This window comes from Somniosus microcephalus, unplaced genomic scaffold, assembly GCF_052327205.1.
Source record: "Somniosus microcephalus isolate GS21.2 unplaced genomic scaffold, FLI_Smic_1.0 unresolved_chr1, whole genome shotgun sequence".
Lineage (NCBI taxonomy): Eukaryota > Metazoa > Chordata > Chondrichthyes > Squaliformes > Somniosidae > Somniosus > Somniosus microcephalus.
Genome location: NW_028225179.1, coordinates 113240901 through 113263076, shown reverse-complemented (window position 1 = coordinate 113263076; position 22176 = coordinate 113240901). Strand labels below are relative to the sequence as shown.

Sequence of the window (22176 nt, the reverse complement as noted above, 5' to 3'; positions counted from 1 at the left end):
GCTCATTAATATATATCCGAGAGAGCAGTGGTCTTAATACTGACCCCTGGGGAACACCACAGTATACTACCCTCCAGCCTGTAATACACCCGTTCACCACTACGCTCTGCTTTCTGTCACTTCGCCAATTTCGTGCACACACAGCCACTTCCCCTTTAATCCCATGGGCTTCAGTTGTGCTAACAGGTTTATTATCTGGTACTTTATCAAGCACCATTGAAAGTCCAAATACACAACACCAACCGCACTACCCACACCAACTCTCTCCGTTACTGCATCAAAGAACTCAGTCAAGTTAGTCAAACACATACATGCTGGCTTTCATTTATTACGCCATACTTTTCCAAGTGCCAGTTAATTATTGTCTCTAAAAGATTCCCCACCGTCCCCTTTAAGCCGACTGACCTGCAGTTGCCGGGTTTATCCCTCGGCCGTTTTTTGAACAGGGGTGCAACATTTGGAATTCTCCAGTCCCCTGGAACCACTCCCATATCTAAGGAGGATGGGAAGATTGTGGCCAGAGCCTCCACAATTTCTCCCCTTACTTCCCTCAGCAATATAGGATGCATCCCATGTGGACCGGGTGACTTTTCTACTTTTACAGCTACCACCCTTCGTAAACTTGAACTCATCCTAACTCGCAGCAAGTCCCGTTCCCCCCATCACCCCTGTGCTCGGACATACATTGGCTCCCTCTCTGGCAACCCCTCGATTTTAACACTCTTATCCTTGTTTACAGATCCCTCCATGGCCTTGCCCCTCCCGATCTCTGTAACCTCCTCCAGCCAAATGACCCTCCATAATCTTTGTGCAGCTTTAATTCTGGCATTTTGCACATCCTCAATTTTTATCGCTCCACCATTCCTACGCTTCTCATTAGTTTCACCAAATTTTGCACCCTCACTTGGGCTATTCCACCTAATTTGCACCCGTGTCCTGAACGGAATTTCGGACCTCCCGTGTTTATCTGTATTGTCTAATAAGAGCACATTTGATCTACAAGGAGCTTAAGTTCCATGGGGATCCTCCCGATCTCCAGTGAGAATGGTTGAAGCCCTGGAGAACCACCGTAAATGACTATTTCTCCAGGGGTTCATTGGTCTCCCCTTGACATTACAGCGGGAGAGCAGGAGGGCCCCCTCTGGAATTTCAGGGCCCATGTTTTCCATTTGAACATGCGAACATATGAAATTGATGGGCAGGCAAAGACCAGCTGATCCGTCACGTCTGCCCCACACCATGATGGCCGGAGCATTGCGATTTGACACTCCTTCCCGCCCCACTCCCCAGTCCAACCCTACCCTCCCCGCCGCCCCTCCCACCCAGCCAGGTAATCTCCTGAGCGAAGCAAAACACCAAGGAAAAATCCCAGGGCTATTGAGGGAAAAACAACTCTCGAAATTTCCTCTCCCACCCCCTCAGACTTAACGAAACCAGTCCAGGAGATCACATGGATGAAGTGTTTTCTATAAAAAATCTAGAACTCGGGGGCATAGTTTCAGAATAAAGGGTCGCCCTTTTAGAACTGAGACAAGGAGGAATTTCTTCTCTCAGAGGGTCGTAAATCTGTGGAATTCTCTGCCCCAGAGAGCTGTGGAGGCTGGGTCATTGAATATATTTAAGGTGGAGTCAGACAGATTTTGACAAGGTAAGGGAGTGAAGAGTTATGGGGAGCGGGCGGGGAAGTGGCTTTGAGCCCAAGATCAGCCATGAACTTATTGAATGGCGGAGCAGGCTCGAGGGACCAAGTGGCCTATTCCTGCTCCTATTTCTTATGTTCTTATGAAGCATCCTTTGCCCCAGTCAAGAACATGCCCACCTCCCTCTTAAAGGCCTACTGAGAGTCAGCACCCACTATGCCAGTCGCTTATGTATTCCCGGGTCTCACTATTCGCTGGGAAAGTAATCTGATGCTGTATAGAACATTATCCTGCGTAACCCATGGGCTATCACTGCCATAGGTCCCTTCGGAAAAGATGCAGCAATGTGGATTAACCAGAAGGAGATCGTACATTACACTTGTCGCAGAAATACCGAAACTGTTTACAAAGAGAAGAATGGTTCACCTCCACCTACTGCCAAAGCCGTACTTCATTTTTATCGAAACTGACAAACCGACGTACAAACCCAATGAAACAGGTAAATGACAGGATGACGCGGCATTATTCTCATTCATTCACACGATGAAAAACAAATCGTTTCAGCTACAATTCAATGCATAGTGGGCCAGAGGTTACTGTAGCTGGCGAACGAACCGCTAGACTTGTCCTTGCCTGTTTAATATCTATGACTTTTCACACTGGAAGTTACTGTAAGTTAGAGAGCTAAACCGCACGGCGCCCTCTACAGGGCATCTGGGACCTGTGTATTTTTTTTATTCGTTCATGGGATGTGGGCATCTCTGGCAAGGCCAACATTTATTGCCCATCCCTAGTTGCCCTTGAGAAGGTGGTGGTGAGCCGCCTTCTTGAACCGCTGCAGTCCGTGTGGTGAAGGTACTCCCACAGTGCTGTTAGGGAGGGAGTTCCAGGATTTTGACCCAGTGACGATGAAGGATTCGGCTATATATTTCCAAGTCAGGATGGTGTGTGACTTGGAGGGGAACTTGGAGGTGGTGGTGTTCCCATGCGCCTGCTGCCCTTGTCCTTCTAAGTGGAAGAGGTCGCGGGTTTGGGAGGTGCTGCCGAAGAAGCCTGGGTGAGTTGCAGCAGTGCATCTTGTATCCTGCAGCCATGGTACACCGGTGGTGGAGGGAGTGAATGTTTAAGGTGGTGGATGGGGTGCCAATCAAGCAGGCTGCTTTGTCTTGGATGGTGGCGAGCCTCTTGAGTGTTGTTGGAGCTGCACTCATCCAGGCAAGTGGAGAGTATTCCATCACACCCCTGACTTGTGCCTTGTAGATGATGGAAAGGCTTTAGCAAGTCAGGAGGTGAGACACTCGCCGCAGAATACCCAGCCTCTGACCTGCTCTTGTTGCCACAGTATTTATGTGGCTGGTCCAGTTAAGTGAGTGAACAGAGACAAGCAACTGTGTGTCTCCTTAACCAATCAGATTGAAGTATTGTTATTGGACAGCGCAGAGTCTGAACTAGGAAGTGTAAGTTAGAATAGTGAAATCATTGTCAAATCAGGTACAGAAAGCAAAAAAAGAGAGGGAATGAAAGATTAGATTAAGAGAGAGAGCAAAAAAAGACAGAAATAAAAAGTTTAAAAAATTTTAAATGTTTTAATTTATTTACATTAATAAAAACATTTGTTAAAAAGCTCCAACAACAATTACATTCTGAAGGCAAGAGACTCCCCACTTGTATAAGTTAATTTTCAATGCCAGAGCCGTTGTTTGGCGGTAAATAAGACGTATCACGCCGTTAAAAAGGGTACTTAGACTGAAATGGACAAGCCCTGATTTCTGTGGCAAGTTTATTCCATATCTACGAGGTAAGTACAGGAACTTCGCAGCATTCAATACATTTGATTGGCGAACCAGGTGGAGCGATGATGTTTTTGCACAGCTTGTGGAGGAGTGGTGGATCTAGGACAGCAACTTTTGATGTTGGCGTTTAATTGCATATCTGTGCTCGCCTGAAGTTGCTGTCTGATTTGTGCATAAATAATAGTGTGTACCATTAGCCACGCCGTTATTTTTACGGTAAATTCGGGCCCATTTTTTGTTCTGCCGTTTTGCAACAATCGTCCGGTTAGCGTATCAGCCACAAAGGTCTGTTTCCTGTGATGTCTCTCCCCGAAAACCAAAAGTACAGGTGAATTCCTGACACAAGACGCCCTGTGCTATTTTCAGATTTCATAGAAATCTACGGACTTAACTTTGGTGGAAACCTTGGAAAAATGGTTCAAACAGCTGTTTTTTAGCTTGTGCTCCAGAGGCTCTATCATCATCCACTGGCGCACCCTGGTGGAAGGCTAGGGTTTAGCGAGTCGGTAAGATCCCTCAAAACTATTTTCTGAGCTTTGGTCCCAACGGTATCTGAGAATGATGAAGGAGGAATTCTTCCCTTTGGTATGTTTTGCAAGCTACCCAGAATGATTGTACTGCCCTTTAATTAGCTTGTCTTGAATGCAGGACAAATCAGGCGGGTGAATTTGCCTGCTGCTTTTAACAACAACAACAACAACAACTTTTATTTGTATAGCGCCTTTAACGTAGTAAAACGTCCCAAGCCGTTTCACAGGAGTGTTATCAGACAAAAAATTTGACACCGAGCCACATAAGGAGAAATTAGGGCAGGTGACCAAAAGCTTGGTCAGAGAGGTCGATTTTAAGGAGCGTCTTAAAGGAGGAAAGAGAGGTGGAGAGGTGGAAAGGTTTAGTCAGGGAATTCCGGAGCTTAGGGCCCAGGCAACAGAAGGCACGGTAGCCAATGTTTGAGCGATTATAATCAGGGATGCTCAAGAGGCCAGAATTAGAGGAGCGTAGATATTTTGGGCGGTTGTGGGGCTGGAGGGGATTACAGAGATAGGGAGGGGGCGAGGCCATGGAGGGATTTGAAAACAAGGATGAGAATTTTGATATCGAGGCGTTGCTTAACCGGGAGCCAATGTAGGTCAGTGAGCACAGGGGGTGATGGGCGAACGGGATTGGGGCGAGTTAGGACATGGGCAGCTGAGTTTTGGATCACCTCAAGTTTACGTAGGGTGGAATGTGGGAGGCCAGCCAGGAATGTGTTGGAATAGTCAAGTCTAGAGGTAACAAAGGCATTGATGAGGGTTTCAGCAGCGGATGTACTGAGGCAAGGGCGGAGTCGGGCGATGTTACAGAGGTGGGAATAGGCGTTTTAGTTATGTTGCGGATATGTGGCTGGGAGCTCAGTCCAGGGTCAAATGTGACACCAAGGTTGCGAACAGTGTGGTTCAGCCTCAGACAGATGTTGGGGAGAGGGATGGGGTTGGTGGCTAGTGAACGGAGTTTGTGGCGGGGACCGAAAACAATGGCTTCGGCCTTTCCAATATTTAATTGATGAAAATTTCTGCTCATCCAGAACTGAATGTCGGACAAGGCAGTCTGACAGTTTAGAGACCGTGGTGGGGTCGAGGGAAGTGGTGGTGAGGTAGAGCTGGGTGTCGTCAGCGCAAGAGCGATGTATAAATGATGTAGGAAGTTTTCCTAGCAAGGAAAATCGGGTGGATACTGTTTCAGGTGCTTTTGAAAAGCTACCGCTGAGTTTCCAGGTTCTTTCTGCACCTTCCTGGCCTAATTTTTTTAGAATTTGTTTACGGGATGTGGGCGTCGCTGGCAAAGCCAGCATTTATTGCCCATCCCTAATTGCCCTTGAGAAGGTGGTGGTGAGCCGCTTTCTTGAACCACTGCAGTCCACGTGCTGTTAGGGAGGGAGTTCCTGGATTTTGACCCAGTGACGATGAAGGATCAGCGATATACTTCCAAGTCAGGATGGTGTGTGTCTTGGAGGGGAACTTGGAGGTGGTGGAGTTCCCATGTGCCTGCTGCCCTTGTCCTTCTAGGTGGAAGAGGTCGCGGGTTTGGGAGGTGCTGCCGAAGAAGCCTTGACGAGTTGCTGCAGTGCATCTTGTAGACGGTACACACTGCAGCCACGGTGCGCCGGTGGTGGAGGGAGTGACTGTTTAAGATGGTGGATGGGGTGCCAATCAAGCGGCCTGCTTTGTTTTGGATGCTGTCAAGCTTCTTGAGTGTTGTTGGAGCTGCACTCATCCAGACAAGTGGAGGGTATTCCATCACACCCCTGACTTGTGCCTTGTGGATGATGGAAAGGCTTTGGGGAGTCAGGAGCTGAGACACTCGCGGCAGAATACCCAGCCTCTGACCTGCTCTTGTTGCCACAGTATTTATGTGGCTGGTCCAGTTAAGTGAGTGAACAGAGACAAGCAACTGTGTGTCTCCTTAACCAATCAGATTGAAGTATTGTTATTGGACAGCGCAGAGTCTGAACTAGGAAGTGTAAGTTAGAATAGTGAAATCATTGTCAAATCAGGTACAGAAAGCAAAAAAAGAGAGGGAATGAAAGATTAGATTAAGAGAGAGAGAAAAAAAAGACAGAAATAAAAAGTAAAAAAAATATTTAAATGTTTTAATTTATTTACATTAATAAAAACATTTTGTTAAAAGCTCCAATAATAATTAAATTCTGAAGGCAAGAGACTCCCCACTTGTATAAGTTAATTTACAATGCCAGAGAGGTTTTGCGGTAAATAAGGCGAATCACGCCGTTAAAAAGGGAACTTAGACTGAAATGGACAAGCCCTGATTTCTGTGGCAAGTTTATTCCATATCTACGAGGTAAGTACAGGAACTTCGCAGCATTCAATACATTTGATTGGCGAACCAGGTGGAGCGATGATGTTTTTGCACAGCTTGTGGAGGAGTGGTGGATCTAGGACAGCAACTTTCGATGTTGGCGTTTAATTGCATATCTGTGCTCGCCTGAAGTTGCTGTCTGATTTGTGCATAAATAATAGTGTGTACCATTAGCCTCGTTGTTATTTTTACGGTAAATTCGGGCCCATTTTTTGTTCTGCCGTTTTGCAACAATCGTCCGGTTAGCGTATCAGCCACAAAGGTCTGTTTCCTGTGATGTCTCTCCCCGAAAACCAAAAGTACAGGTGAATTCCTGACACAAGACGCCCTGTGCTATTTTCAGATTTCATAGAAATCTACGGACTTAACTTTGCTGGAAACCTTGGAAAAATGGTTCAAACAGCTGTTTTTTAGCTTGTGCTCCAGAGGCTCTATCATCATCCACTGGCGCACCCTGGTGGAAGGCTAGGGTTTAGCTAGTCGGTAAGATCCCTCAAAACTATTTTCTGAGCTTTGGTCCCAACGGTATCTGAGAATGATGAAGGAGGAATTCTTCCCTTTGGTATGTTTTGCAAGCTACCCAGAATGATTGTACTGCCCTTTAATTTGCTCGTCTTGAATGCAGGACAAATCAGGCGGGTGAATTTGCCCGCTGCTTTCAACAACAACAACAACTTTTATTTATATAGCGCCTTTAACGTAGTAAAACGTCCCCAGGCGTTTCACAGGAGTGTTATCAGACAAAAAATTTGACACCGAGCCGCATAAGGAGAAATTAGGGCAGGCGACCAAAAGCTTGGTCAAAGAGGTAGATTTTAAGGAGCGTCTTAAAGGAGGAAAGAGAGGTGGAGAGGTTTAGTCAGGGAATTCCGGAGCTTAGGGCCCAGGCAACAGAAGGCACGGTAGCCAATGTTTGAGCGATTATAATCAGGGATGCTCAAGAGGCCAGAATTAGAGGAGCGTAGATATTTTGGGGGATTGTGGGGCTGGAGGAGATTACAGAGATAGGGAGGGGGTGAGGCCATGGAGGGATTTGAAAACAAGGATGAGAATTTTGATATCGAGGCGTTGCTTAACCGGGAGCCAATGTAGGTCAGTGAGCACAGGGGGTGATGGGCGAACGGGACTTGGTGCGAGTTAGGACACGGGCAGCTGAGTTTTGGATGACCTCAAGTTTACGTAGGGTGGAATGTGGGAGGCCAGCCAGGAGTGCGTTGGAATAGTCAAGTCTAGAGGTAACAAAGGCATTGATGAGGGTTTCAGCAGCGGATGTACTGAGGCAAGGGCGGAGTCGGGCGATGTTACGGAGGTGGGAATAGGCGGTCTTTGTTATGCTGCGGATATGTGGTTGGAAGCTCAGTCCAGGGTCAAATGTGACACCAAGGTTGCGAACAGTGTGGTTCAGCCTCAGACAGATGTTGGGGAGAGGGATGGAGTCGGTGGCTAGGGAACGAAGTTTGTGGCGGGGACCGAAAACAATGGCTTCGGCCTTCCCACTATTCAATCGGAGAAAATTTCTGCTCATCCAGAACTGAATGTCGGACAAGCAGTCTGACAATTTAGAGACCGTGGTGGGGTCGAGGGAAGTGGTGGTGAGGTAGAGCTGGGTGTCGTCAGCGCAAGAGCGATGTATAAATGATGTAGGAATTTTTCCTAGCAAGGAAAATCGGGTGGATACTGTTTCAGGTGCTTTTGAAAAGCTACCGCTGAGTTTCCAGGTTCTTTCTGCACCTTCCTGGCCTAATTTTTTTAGAATTTGTTTACGGGATGTGGGCGTCGCTGGCAAAGCCAGCATTTATTGCCCATCCCTAATTGCCCTTGAGAAGGTGGTGGTGAGCCGCTTTCTTGAACCACTGCAGTCCATGTGCTGTTAGGGAGGGAGTTCCTGGATTTTGACCTAGTGACGATGAAGGATCGGCGATACACTTCTAAGTCAGGCTGGTGTGTGTCTTGGAGGGGAACTTGGAGGTGGTGGTGTTCCCATGTGCCTGCTGCCCTTGTCCTTCTAGGTGGAAGAGGTCGCGGGTGTGGGAGGTGCTGCCGAAGAAACCTTGACGAGTTGCTGCAGTGCAGCCACGGTAGTGGAGGGAGCGAATGTTTAAGGTGGTGGATGGGGTGCCAATCAAGCAGGCTGCTTTGTCCTGGATGCTGTCGAGCTTCTTGAGTGTTGTTGGAGCTGCACTCATCCAGGCATGTGGAGAGTATTCCATCACACTCCTGACTTGTGCCTTGTAGATGGTGGAAAGGCACTCAGCCGTTTCTTGATATCACGATTTTTAATTTTTATTATTTGTTCCTGGGATGTGGGCATTGTTGGCAAGGCCGGCATTTATTGTCCGTCTCTAATTGCCCATGAGAAGGTGGTGGTGAGCCACCTTCTTGAACTGCAGAGGGCAGTTAAGAGTCAACCACATTGCTGTGGGTCTGGAGTCACATTGAGGCCAGACCGGGTAAAGGTGGCAGATTTCCTTCCCTAAAGGGCATTAGTGAACCAGATGGGTTTTTACAATAATCCGGTAGTTTCATGGTCACCAGTACTGAGTCCAATTTTTAATTCCAGATTAATTTAATTAATTGAATTTAAATTCCTCAGCTGCCTGTGGGATTTCAGTTCCCATCTCCGGATCATTAATCCATGCCTTTGGATTACTAGTCCAGTAAAGTAACCACTATGCTACCGTACCCTTGCCTCAAGTTGCAGTGAGAGCCAGTGGCTCAGACACCAGCGAGTGTCTTGGATTTGCTAATGTGGACTGGACAACTTCGACTGAGACTGAGGAGAAGCCGTCAGGATCAGTTGATGCAGGGAAAAGTGACGCCTTCGTGACCTAGAAAAGTCCCTGGATTCGGACGACAATTTTCTGCGGCTGGGAAACACTTTTTAGAAACTATCTGCTGACACACATGGGCTTTGCCTCTTGCTGCTTCTCATACGGTTAGACAACTGGCAGCTGCTTGGATAGCCTACCTACAGCGGGACTTCTCAGGAGCATGTATGGTGTTCCCTACATGGCGTGATTCTAAATGGGGTGCAGGAACAGAGAGGCCTGAGGGCTGACGTACACAACTCTTTGAAGGTGGCAGGACAAGTTGAAAAGGCTGTTAAAAATGCATATGGGGTCCTTGGTTTTCTAAATAAAGGCAAAGAGCACAAAGAAGTTTTGCTAGACCTTTATACATCAAGGGCCCAACTATTTACAACCTATATTAATGACTTGGATGAATGGACCGAGCGTAATGTAGCCAAATTTGCTGATGATACTAAGATAGATGGGAAAGCAAGTTGTGAGGAGGACACAAAGAATCTGCAAAGGGATATAGATAGGTTAAGTGAGTGGGCAAAGATTTGGCAGATGGAGTATAATGTGGGAAATGTGAGGTTATCCACTTTGGAAGGAAGAATGAAAAAGCAAATTATTATTTAAATGGAGTGAGACTACATAACGCTGCGGTACAGAGGAATCTGGGGGTCCTCGTACATGAAACACAAAAAGTTAGTATGTAGGTACAGCAAGTAATTAGGAAGGTTAATGGAATATTGGCCTTTATTGCAAGGGGTATGGAGTATAAAAGTAGGGAAGTCTTGATGCAACTGTACAGGGCGCTGGTGAGACCACACCTGGAGTTGTTCGTACAGTTTTGGTCTCCATATTTAAGGAGGGAGATACTTGCATTGGAGGCAGTGCAGAGAAGGTTCACGAGGTTGATTCCTGAGATGAAAGGGTTGTCTTATGAAGAAAGGTTGAGCAGGTTGGGCCTATACTCATTGGAGTTTAGAAGAATGAGAGGTGATCTTATTGAAACATATAAGATTCTGAGGGGGCTCGACAGGGTAGATGCTGAGAGGATGTTTCCCCTCGTGGGGGAATCTAGAACTAGGGGGCATAGTTTCAGAATAAGGGGTCGCCCAATTAAGACGGAGATGAGGAGGAATGCCTTCTCTCAGAGGGTCGTGAATCTTTGGAATTCTCTACCCCAGAGAGCTGTGGAGGCGGAGTCAGTGAATATATTCAATAATAATAATAATAATTCAACTTTATTGTCATTGTACAACAAAATGTGATCTTGCAAGCTCCCATGAGTCCAGTACAAATAACATTAAATGTATATAGCACCGTCCTGGGAGAAGCAAAGCCGCTGCGTCTGAGCGCGCCGCCATTCCATTTCCACCATTCCTCCTGTCCGACAATCTTCAGCCCAGCACCCGGGCCTGCTCACCAGCCGCCCCTCCCGGGGCTCCTTCCGTGACCTTCTCACCAACCGCCCCTCCTCGGGGCTCCTTCCGTGACCTTCTGCACCTGGTCTTCCCTGATGGTCACCCCCTCCAGGTACTAACCAGGCCTGGCTCTGCTTAGCTTCCAAGCCCTTAGCCACTGACCCTGTCCCTAGTCCCAGGAACAGGCCTCAGCAGGAGTATTGTGTCCAATTCTGGGCACTGCACCTTAAGAAGGATGTCAAGGCCTTGGAGAGGGTGCAGAGGAGATTTACTGGAATGGTGCCAGGGATGAGCGACTTCTGTGATGTGGAAAGCTAGTGAAGCTGGGATTGCTCTCCTTAGTGCGGAGAAGGTTAATAGAGGCGTTGAATTATGAGGGATTTTGATAGAGTACGTAGCCATAAACTGTTTCCACTGGCAGGAGGGTCGGTAACCAGAGGACACAGATTTAAGGTAACTGGCAAAAGAACCAGAGGGGAGATGAGGATAATGGCACGTATTTTCTGATCAGAGGCTTCCTGTGTGCGGAGGCCTCTGATCTGGAAAAATCTACGAACTTACCAGGGGGCTCCCGAGGTGCCTACACTTCTGATCCTGGGCCTCTCCAAACTCGAAATGCGCAGGGTCCACGTATCCCAGAGGTGCAGGCGGTTCGCAAGCGTCCCTGGGATCACGTGGGCCATGGGGAGCCAATAGGAGAAGGGAATGTCCCTTCATACATGATATACCTATCAATTCGTCCAATAAAAAGCGACGAGTTAGGAACGTAACTAAAGGTTTTTATTGACTAAATAACAGAGCCCACCCTCGTGGGTGATCGGGTCCAACAAGGAGGAATACCAGCCAGTCGACTACCTTTATACCTGGGCAGGTAGGTGGAGCCATGGGCGGAGTCGGAGGTGGTCAGCCCAGGTATAACAGCGCGACAAGAGGCGACCTCGTATAGTGATACAACAGTGAGAACAGTGATAACAATACAACAGTGATAACTATAGTGTAACGATAGTGAACGATAAAAGTGGTTTACCACATTCACCCCTTGTTTAGATTTGAGTCCGGCGGGGTGAAGTGTACTACCAGTTCTGGTATGTCAGTCTGTCCGGAGGCCTCGTAAGCCTCTCCGATCGTCGCAGCGGCGGTGCTGCATTATCCGGTGTTAATGCTGGTGTCTGCGTGGTCGGCGAAGGCTCGTGGGGTTCCGGCATGCCGTCTACCTGGGCTGGAATTGGGGGGGGGGTGTTAACGGCAGTGCAAAGTAGTGACCGGATGGAGTGCAGCGCTGTCGGGAGGACTTCCTGCCAGCGGGAGGTTGGGAGGCCCTTAGACTTTAAGGCTAAGAGGACGGCCTTCCATACCGTCGCGTTCTCTCTTTCCACCTGGCCGTTCCCTCGGGGGTTGTAGCTGGTGGTCCTACTTGCTGCAATACCTCTCGCTAGTAGGAACTGACGGAGTTCCTCGCTCATGAAGGAGGAGCCCCGGTCACTATGTATATAGTTTGGGAACCCGAACAAGGCGAAGAGGTCGTTCAGGCACTTGATGACCGTGGTACTGGTCATGTCTGGGCAGGGGAAGGCAAAAGGGAAACGGGAGTACTCATCAACGATGTTGAGGAAGTACACATTGCGGTCAGATGACGGTAGAGGCCCCTTAAAGTCGATGCTCAGGCGCTCGAAGGGGCGGGTGGCCTTGATCAGGCTTGCTCTGTCCAGCCTATAGAAGTGCGGTTTGCACTCGGCGCAGGTCTGGCAGTTCCTGGTCATGGTCCTGACTTCCTCGATGGAGTAGGTCAGGTTGCGGGCCTTAATGAAATGGTAAAGTCTGGTGACCCCGGGGTGGCAGAGGTCGTTGTGGAGGGTCTGAAGTCTATCAATATGCGCGCTGGCGCATGTAATTCGTGAAAGAGCATCAGGGGGTTCGTTCAGCTTACCTGGCCGGTACAAGATATCATAATCGTAGGTGGATAGCTCGATTCTCCACCTCAAGATCTTGTCATTCTTGATTTTGCCCCTCAGCTTGTTATTAAACATGAAAGCAACCGAACGTTGGTCGGTGAGGAGGGTAAATCGTTTGCCTGCCAGGTAATGCCTCCAGCGCCGTACCGCCTCCACAATTGCCTGGGCTTCCTTCTCGACCGACGAGTGTCGGATCTCGGGGCCCTGTAGGGTCCTTGAGAAGAAGGCCACCGGCCTCCCCTCCTGGTTAAGGGTAGCGGCTAGGGCGAAGTCGGATGCATCGCTCTCCACTTGGAAGGGGATGGACTCATCCACTGCGTGCATTGTGGCCTTGGCTATGTCTCCCTTGATGAGGGAGAAGGCCACGCACGCTTCCTCCGTGAGGGGGAAGGATGTGGACTTCATGAGGGGTCTGGCTTTGTCCGCATAATTGGGCACCCATTGGGCATAGTAGGCGAAGAGCCCCAGGGTTCTCTTAAGTGCCTTAGGGCAGTGGGGGAGGGGTAGCTCCATGAGGGGGCGCATTCTTTCGGGGTCGGGGCCGATGAGTCCGTTCTCTACTACACAGCCAAGGATGGCAAAGCGCGAGGTGTTAAACACACATTTCTCCTTATTGTAGGTGAGGTTCAGCCGTTGGGCCGTACGGAGGAATTTCTCCAGATTCACGTCATGGTCCTGCCGGTCGCGGCCGCAGATGGTGACGTTATCTAGATAGGGGAATGTGGCCTGCAGTCCGTTCTGGTCAACCATCCGGTCCATCTCCCTTTGGAAGACCGAGACCCCGTTGGTGACACCGAAGGGGACCCGAAGGAAGTGGTATAGGCGCCCATTCGCCTCGAAGGCGGTGTACTGGCGGTCCTCGGGGTGGATAGGGAGTTGGTGGTAGGCCGACTTAAGGTCGATGGTCGAGAATACGCGGTATTGTGCAATCTGATTGACCATGTCAGATATGCGGGGAAGGGGGTATGCGTCCAGCTGGGTGTATCTGTTTATGGTCTGGCTGTAGTCGATGACCAGGCGATTTTTATCGCCGGTCTTAACGACCACGACCTGGGCACGCCAGGGGCTGTTGCTCCCCTCGATAATGCCCTCTTTCAGGAGGCGCCGCACCTCAGAGCTAATGAAGGCTCTGTCCCCAGCGCTGTACCGCCTGCTCTTGGTAGCGACGGGTTTGCAGTCGGGGGTGAGGTTAGCGAACAGGGAAGGTGGCGGCACCTTGAGGGTGGATAGGCTGCAGGTGTTACGCGGTGGGCGGTTTAACATTCGCTGGTTGTCGACTGTGAGTGGGGGGAGGGGTCCACCGTATGCTAGGGTTACACTTTGGAGGTGGGATTGGAAGCCCAGCCCTAGTAGGACGGCAGCGCAGAGCTGGGGGAGGACGAGGAGTTTAAAATTTTTATACTCCGTACCCTTAACCGACAAGGTCACAACACAGTAGCCGCTAATGTCCGTGGCGTGGGACCTCGATGCCATCGAGATTCGGTTGCGCGTTGGCAGGACAGGGAGGGAGTAGTGGCTCACCGTGTCTGGGTGGATGAAGCTCTCCGTGCTTCCGCTGTCGAACAGGCAGGTCGTGGCGTGGCCGTTTACTTTGATGTCCATCATCGACTTGGACAGGTGGTGTGGGCGGGCTTGATCCAGAGTGACGGAGGCTAGTGTGTAGGTAAGCGAGTCGTTGTCGTCTGCGGGCGAGGCGGTCGTCGGGTCCGGAGGCCCGGTGGCAGTCGGGCGTGGTGGGTAAAATGGCATCTCCCACGAGGTAGGACAAAATGGCGGAGAAGATGGCTGCTCCCATAACTCACATGAGGCACTATTGGGGTCGGTTGCCTTGATCAAAGATGGCCACCCCCATGACTCACGTGTGGGGATGCTGGCCTCAGTTGCCTTGACAGAAGATGGCCGCCCCCACAGTTTGCATGAGGCACTGCTGGCCTCTGAAGATCCGCTCCTGCAGGCCTTAGAGAAGTGACCTTTCTTCCTGCAGGTTGGGCAGGTAGAGTTCCTGGCTGGGCAGCGCGACCTCGGGTGCTTCTCCTGGCCGCAAAAGAAGCAGCCGGCGGCCTGATCGCGGGTGCCCGATGTCGGAGCCGGTACCGGGGGTGGCGGTCCCGGTCGGGTCCGGGACGCCGACGCTGAGGTAGGTCCCGGGGGCGGCGCTGCGAAGGGTATTGCGGTAGGGGTCGGGCCCGAGTCCCAGGGTCGCGAGCAGTACCTGGAAAACGCCTCCTGGTCCTGATGGGCCACCTCTAGGGAGAGAGCGAGGGCTTCAGCTTTGTCCAGGTCGAGGTCTTTAGCTTCAAGCAGTCTTTGCCGTGAGTAGTCGGACCGTAGGCCTTTCACAAAGGCATCGCGGATATTATCTTCCGTATTTTCAACAGCCGTCACCGCTTTAAAGTCACAGTTCCTGCCGAGTGCTCTTAGCGCCCGTAAAAATTCAGCTACAGACTCTCCTGGCTGTTGCGGGCGGGATCTTAGGAGGTGCCTGGTGTACATGTAATTTACCGGGCTCCGGTACTGCTGTTTCAGTAGGTTGATAGCGGCCTCGTATGTAGTCGTGTCCTGGATGAGTGCGTATACTCTCGGGCTCGCTTGGGCGTTCAGAACTCTTAGTTTGGATCTCTGAGGGACGCCGGATTCTTCCAGGTAGGATTCGAAGCAGCCCAGCCAGTGTTTGAAGTCGAGGGCTGAGTTTGCTGCCTGTGGGTTTAGATCCAGGTACGGTGGTTTGAGGGCTTGCAGCCAAGCCGGCTGGTGTGGCTGGTGTAGCCTGGTGTCTGAAAGCTGCTGTGGCTGTGCTTCTGGGAGGGCTTCTGGCTGGCCAGTAGTAGACATCTTTAAAATTTAGTCAATAAAATTGATATACCTATCAATTCGTCCAATAAAAAGCGACGAGTTAGGAACGTAACTAAAGGTTTTTATTGACTAAATAACAGAGCCCACCCTCGTGGGTGATCGGGTCCAACAAGGAGGAATACCAGCCAGTCGACTACCTTTATACCTGGGCAGGTAGGTGGAGCCATGGGCGGAGTCGGAGGTGGTCAGCCCAGGTATAACAGCGCGACAAGAGGCGACCTCGTATAGCGATACAACAGTGAGAACAGTGATAACAATACAACAGTGATAACTATAGTGTAACGATAGTGAACGATAAAAGTGGTTTACCACAATACACTTGACAGATAGACCTGTCAAATATATGAATGGAGATCACCCCAAAAACACAGTAAAATATTAAATAATTTTTTTTTTAAATCACTTTTTAAAATGAGTTCAAATTACAATAAATTCAATATTTTAAACAAAAATAAAATTTTTTGAAAAATATAATTAAAGCTTTTTACGGGGCTAAAAATAAACTTACCTTTTTTAAAAGTATTTTTAAATGATAAATAAGTGAAAATTATTTTTTTACTTTTTTCAGCTCTTATCCTGGTAAAAGCAGACCTTACTCCTGCTTTTACCAGGCGTAAGATTTCTAAGGGTTTTCAGCGGGCGGAGGTTCTGTAGAAAGCGGAACTCTCCCCCCTGCAGAGGCCCTTCTCCCGGGCAGGCACAGGATCTGTCAAGAGGATTCTGGACAGATCGGAAATACCGGTTTTCAGCGCATGTGCTTCGCACGCCTCAAACTGGCAATTCCAATGTCCCTACGGGTGTGTAAACAGCGCGTACCCACCCGTAGGGATCGGAAAATACGGGCCATTATGTTTTTACGCAGAGAGTTGTTGTGAACTGGAATGCGCTGCCTGAAAGGGTGGTGGAATCAGATTCAATAGTAACTTTCAGAAGGGAATTTGGCTAAATACTTGAAGGGGGAAAATGCAGGGACACGGGGAAAGTGCAGGGGAGTGGGACTACTTGGATAGCTCTTTCAAAGGGCTGGCATATGCACGATGGGCCGAATGGCCTCCTTCCGTACTATTTGCTTCTATGACTGCTTATACGCCATTATCACGGAGGAGGACAAGTGCTACACTTTGGAGAAAGGGAGAATCAGGCAGCAATACTACATGTGTTATCACCGAAGTCTTCTCTCCTGTGTAATAAAGCCTACCTTTGACACCATGGCTGTGTTTCCTTCTGTGGAGGCTGAAGCACTGACACGTTCCTGGCCACCTCTTAGCTGGCAATTTGCTGCCGATTTCAATGAAACTGCCATTGGCTCCATTGGGCACCAGCAAGGAAGAGCGAGCTCTCTGACGTGACCACAAAGGAAAGCTGTAGACTCACGAATCGCAGAAGTCATTTGGCACAGGGCCTCAGAGGCTGGCCTCAGAGCTGTCATGCAGGGGTACGATGTTCCTGAAACACCCTTCTTTTCAGGCTGTATCCGTGAGTTCCGTGTCCCACGGCGCTAAATTTTTCGGTGGTCTTCTTCTTGGCCTCCTCCGGGAAAGTGGCACTCCCTCAACCACTTCCCACTACTCTGGGTCTCCTCGTGAACTGTGAGTAACAAGTACCACTGCCTCACTACACTTATCTAATTCCCACCCCGATAATCTCCATGCTGTTGGAGTTGGGTTGGCACAGAGGAGGATGGGGCAGGATGAACCAGCTGCCACTGGTGGGTGGCCTCTTTCTCAATCTTCCCTTTCTCGTCGTGATTGCCACATGCAACAAGGGAGAAAAAAAACTGCCCAGCTCCAATCATTGGGATTGTCAGATGCGGCAAAGGAGACAGAGCCCCCCCTCCCCCCCGCCCCGCTGAGCTCCACCTCATGCCCCTCACGGTCAGATTCATTCTCCTGTCCCCCCAGGCACTGTGGTGGATCTGCAGGAAAGCAGGGTAGAAGGAAAGAATGGGTGAGCGTTATCCCGCTCGGGATTGAGGAGACGGGGAAAAGGGGTAGAAGGCTCTGTCCATGTGGCGCTTTGCAAAGAATATCAGGGTGAATGCCTGGACGCTCAATTAGAGACCGGCCACCGACCACAGATCGCCAACCTTGCTATCTCTCATGGTAATGGCCGACTGAGTGCCCAGCAGCTGCAATGCCTTGTCCTCCAACAGGTTAAAGGTTTAGAGGTGGGGACTGCCTCCTACATTGGGTTGCTTTTGGTGGACAGTTCTTTTCAGTTTACCATGCAAAAAGTTAGTGCGCATGAGGGTAAGGCTAGAAGTTCAGGAATGTGCGCCAAGTGGCAAAGGAGGGCTGATTTTGGGTTACAAGGCTGCTATAGTGGAGGGACAAGTTTTAGGGTTGTGCACGTAAGTAAAGGTTGAAGGTCAATCATCATAGCCTCAGGACATCGCCACAGGAGTTCCTCAGGGCAGTGTCCTAGGCCCAATCATCATCAGCTGTTTCATCAATGACCTTCCCTCCAACATAAGGTCAGAAATGGGAATGTTCGCTGATGACTGCACAGTGTTCACTGCCATTCACAACTCCTCAGATAATGAAGCAGTCCATGCCCGCATGCAACAATACCTGGACGACGTTCAGGCTTGTGTTGATAAGTGGCATGTAACATTCGCGCCATAGAAGTGCCAGGCAATGACTATCTCCAGCAAGCGAGACCGCCCCTTGACATTCAACGGCATTACCATCGCCAAATCCCCCACTATCAACATCCTGGGGGTCACCATTGACCAGAAACTTAACTGGACCAGCTACATAAATACTGTGGCAACAAGAGCAGGTCAGAGGCTGGGTATTCTGCAGCGAGTGTCTCACCTCCTGACTCCCCGAAGTCTTTCCACCATCTACAAGGCCCATGTAAGGAGTGTGATGGAATACTCTCCACTTGCCTGGATGAGTGCAGCTCCAACAACACTCAAGAAGCTCGACACCATCCAGGACAAAGCAGCCCGCTTGATTGGCACCCCATCGACCACCTTAAACATTCACTCGCTCCACCACCGGCGTACCGTAGCTACAGTGTGTACCATCTACAAGATGCACTGCAGCAACTCACCAAGGCTTCTTCAGCAGCACTTCCCAAACCCGCGACTTCTTCCACCTAGAAGGACAAGGGCAGCAGATGCGTGGGAACACAACCACCTCCAAGTTCCCATCCAAGTCACACACCATCCTGACTTAGAAGTACATCAGCCGTTCCTTCATCGTCGCTTGGTCAAAATCCTGGAACTCCCTCCCTAACAGCACTGTGGGAGTACCTTCACCACATGGACTGCAGCGGTTCAAGAAGGCAGCTCACCACCACCTTCTCAAGGGCAACTAGGGATGGGCAATAAATGCTGGCCTTGCCAGAGACGCCCATATCCATAACCAAATGAAAAAGCATGCAGAGTATTCTATCACACTCCTTAGTCCTGGACCAGGGTGGTCATTGAGGAAATGGAGAGGGTGCTCAGTGTGGTGAGGTCGTTGGATCTTTTTGTGATGACGGCCGTAATTTCTGATAGGAGGCTTCCTGCGTGCGGATGCATCCTATTGGAAAAAAATGTACGCCCTTACCTGAGGGTTTCCCGAGGTCCAGCGATTTCCGATCCTGGGCCTCTCCACTATGAAATGCGCAGGGCCCACGTATCCAGCGGCGCAGGCAGTTCCCAAGTGTCCCTGGATCACGTGGGCCATGGGGAGCCAATAGAAGAAGGGAATCTCTCTTCATACTTTTGACAGATAGACCTGTCAAATATAGGAATGAAGATCACCCCAAAAACACAGTAAAATTTAAATAAATTTAAAAAAAACTATCACGTTTTTAAAATGAGTTAAGATGACATTAAATTAAATATTTTAAACAAAAATTTAATTTTTGAAAAAAATAAATAAAGTTTTTTACAGGGCTAAAATAAACCTTACCTTTTTTTAAAGTATCTATATATATAAATCGATACTTCTGTCATTCTGTCTGTCTATCTGTCTATCTGTCTATCTGTCTGTCATCGCGTGTGCGTTGCGGGTATGCACTCGAAAGTTACAGGGCGTACCTATGCGCGCGTTACCTCCAAAGAAAGCTTACGCTTCCGAGACGGTTTTAAGCGTATTTACGTTTCGGCCGGGCTAAAATTGCGCCCGTGGTATCCCAAAAACCTTCAACATTCCGCTCATTAGCATCTCGTATCCGCTCATTAGCGACAGAGTGACCTCGAGCTCGACCAATCGTACGCCGGGTTTCTGGCGTGTGCCGCCGGGCTTTATCGTTCTGACCGAGGTGAGTTGCCGCCATCTTGATTCCAAACTTTTCTTTCTTTTTCCCGCTTTCTGCGTCTTAAAAAAAAAACGTTGCTTTTAAAACACATATTGTTTTTAAAAAAAATGATTTAGAAAGTAATTAACTTATCTAATCTCATTAATTTTCCTACCTTTCCCCGTTTTCCAGGTAGGCCTAGAAGCCTCGGCGTCTCCTCCGCACCCACGCCCGAGCTAGGCACCTCCCGGCCCCACTCGAAGGCTGGAGGGCCGAGCCTCAGCCCAGCGCCACTAGGGTGCGCGCGCAGCAGGAGCTGAGACGTCTCTCTCTGCCGGGGCTTGCTGAGCGTCCAGCGTTACCCTGGCAACGGGCGCAATCGGCGGTCTTCACCTCGGGGGGAGGGGGGGCGGCCGCGACCCTCGGGGGGTGGGGCCGTGACCCTCGGGGGGGGCTGCGACCCTCGGGGGGGGCCGCGACCTCGGGGGGGGCGCGCGCGCAGCAGGAGCAGCTGAGACGCGGCGTCTCTCTCTGGCTTGGTCAGCGTCACGTTGCCTGGCAACCGGGCCCGCCGGCCGAGAAAGACGCCGCGTCTCAGCTCCTGCTGCGCGCGCAATCGGCAGTCTTCAACTCCGGGGGGGGGGGGGCGACCCTCGGGGGGGGGGGTCGCGACCCTCGGGGGGGGGCGCCCGCCGCCCTCCCTCCCTCCCCCCCGCCCTCCATCCCCCCCTCCCCTCCCCCGCCCTTCCCCCCCCGCCCTCCCTCCCCCCTGCCCTCCCTCCCCCTTCCTCCCCCCCACCCTCCCTCCCCCTCCTCCCCCCGCCCTCCTCCCCCTCCCCCCGCCCTCCCTTCCCGCCCTCCCTTCCCTCCCTCCCTTCCCTGCCTCCCTCCCCTCCCCCCCGCCCTCCCTTCCCCTCCCCTGCCCTCCCTTCCCCCTCCCTCCCTTCCCCCCTCCCCTCCCCCCGCCCTCCCTTCCCCGCCCTCCCCCTCCCTCCCTTCCCCGCCCTCCCCTCCCTCCCCCCGCCCTCCCTTCCCCTCCCCCTCCCTCCCCCCTCCCTCCCTCTCTTCCCCCCACCCCTCCCTCCCTCTCTCTTCCCCCCAGTCGCTCTCTCTCTTCCCCCCAGTCGCTCTCTCTCTTCCCCCAGTCGCTCTCTCTCTTCCCCCCAGTCGCTCTCTCTCTTCCCCCAGTCGCTCTCTCTCTCTCTCTTCCAACAACACATGCCCTCGAAAAGCCTCGGCACCGCCGGGCACTTCAGCTAGTATCTTATATATATATATATATAAAAGGATCGTGGTGTCTGTCTGTCTGTCTGTCTGGGGCATCACTCAAAAGTTTTAGAGCGTAACTACACTATGTTATATCAAAAGAAAGCTTATGATTAGGGGAGTCTCATAGGCATATTTACTTTTGGTCAGACAAAAATTGTTCAGACAGTATACAGAAAACCTTAAAAAAATGGACAAAATCCGCTCATTAGCGGTTGACCAATCCTACCGCTCATTAGCGTTGAGTGACGTGATGGTTGACCAATTGTGGGGCGTTTCATGGCGTTTGTGGGTGGGGCCTAATCCTTCAAACTGCCGAGCAGGAGCTGAGCTGAGGTGAGTGGCGGCCATTAAAGACGGCCGGGCCTGAAGCTAAAAAATGGTAATGGAGGTGAGGAAATTGTTGATTCATTAGTATTGATTCAGGAATTTCTCTCTCTCTCTCCTTCCCCCCCTCTCTCTCTCTCTCTCTCTCTCCTTCCCCTCCCTCTCTCTCTCTCTCTCCTTCCCCCCCCTCTCTCTCTCTCTCTCTCTCCCGAAGCGGGAGCTCAGCTGAGGTGAGTCGTGGCCCGAGAGCCCGGCCAGGCCTGAAGTGCTAGGCCGCGCACGGTCACCGCGGCCAGCCTCTAAGTCCTTCCACCCCCTCTCTCTCTCTCTCCTCTTCCCTCTCTCTCTCTCTCTCTCCTCTTCCCTCTCTCTCTCTCTCTCTCTCCTTCCCCCTCTCTCTCTTGCCATTACTGCGGGACCGAGAAACCGGGGCTTTCCAGCGAGCCGTTCCCGACCTAAATCGGACACGGGAGGTCCAGAGCGAAAGGCCTTCCACTGCCGCCCAGCCAACCGGGTCCAAAGGCCCGCCTGGTTAAACATGAGGAAACCCAGGCTCGCTTCTGAGCGATGGGCACCCGGCCTCCGGTGTCAGATATACTCCGTTTCTGGTACCGAGGTGAGTCGGAGGGAGAGGGGGAGGGAGGGAGGGAGAGAGAGTGGGGAGGGAGGGGGAGAGAGAGAGAGCGGGGAGGGAGGGAGAGAGAGAGGGGCAGGGAGAGAGAGAGAGCGGGGAGGAGGGAGAGAGAGAGGGGCAGGGAGAGAGAGGGGGGAGAGAGAGCGGCAGGGAGAGAGAGCAGCAGGGAGAGAGAGGGGGAGGAGAGAGAGAGGGTGAGGGAGGAGAGACGGGGCAGGGAGAGAGAGGAGCAGGGAGAGAGAGGCGCAGGAGAGAGGGGGGCAGAGAGAGGGGAGAGAGAGCGGCAGGGAGAGAGAGGGGGAGGCAGAGAGAGAGGGTGAGGGAGGCAAAGAGTGAAGGGGTGGGAGAGGGAGGGAGAGCTCGCCTTCTTCCTTCCTTCGGCCGCCGCAATTCAAACTTCCCG

The 22176-nt window shown here is 51.0% G+C and overlaps 1 protein-coding gene across 1 annotated transcript in view; it reads left to right on the top strand.

The window, feature by feature from the left end:
• Positions 1–22176, top strand: part of LOC147095718 (complement C3-like) — a 108993-nt gene that overhangs the window by 6776 nt on the left and 80041 nt on the right. Inside the window, exons 3-4 of the mRNA XM_085973701.1 lie at positions 1962–2139; positions 17212–17257. Coding sequence (XP_085829827.1) covers positions 1962–2139; positions 17212–17257 — 224 coding nt within the window. The remainder of the gene's footprint in view (positions 1–1961; positions 2140–17211; positions 17258–22176) is intronic.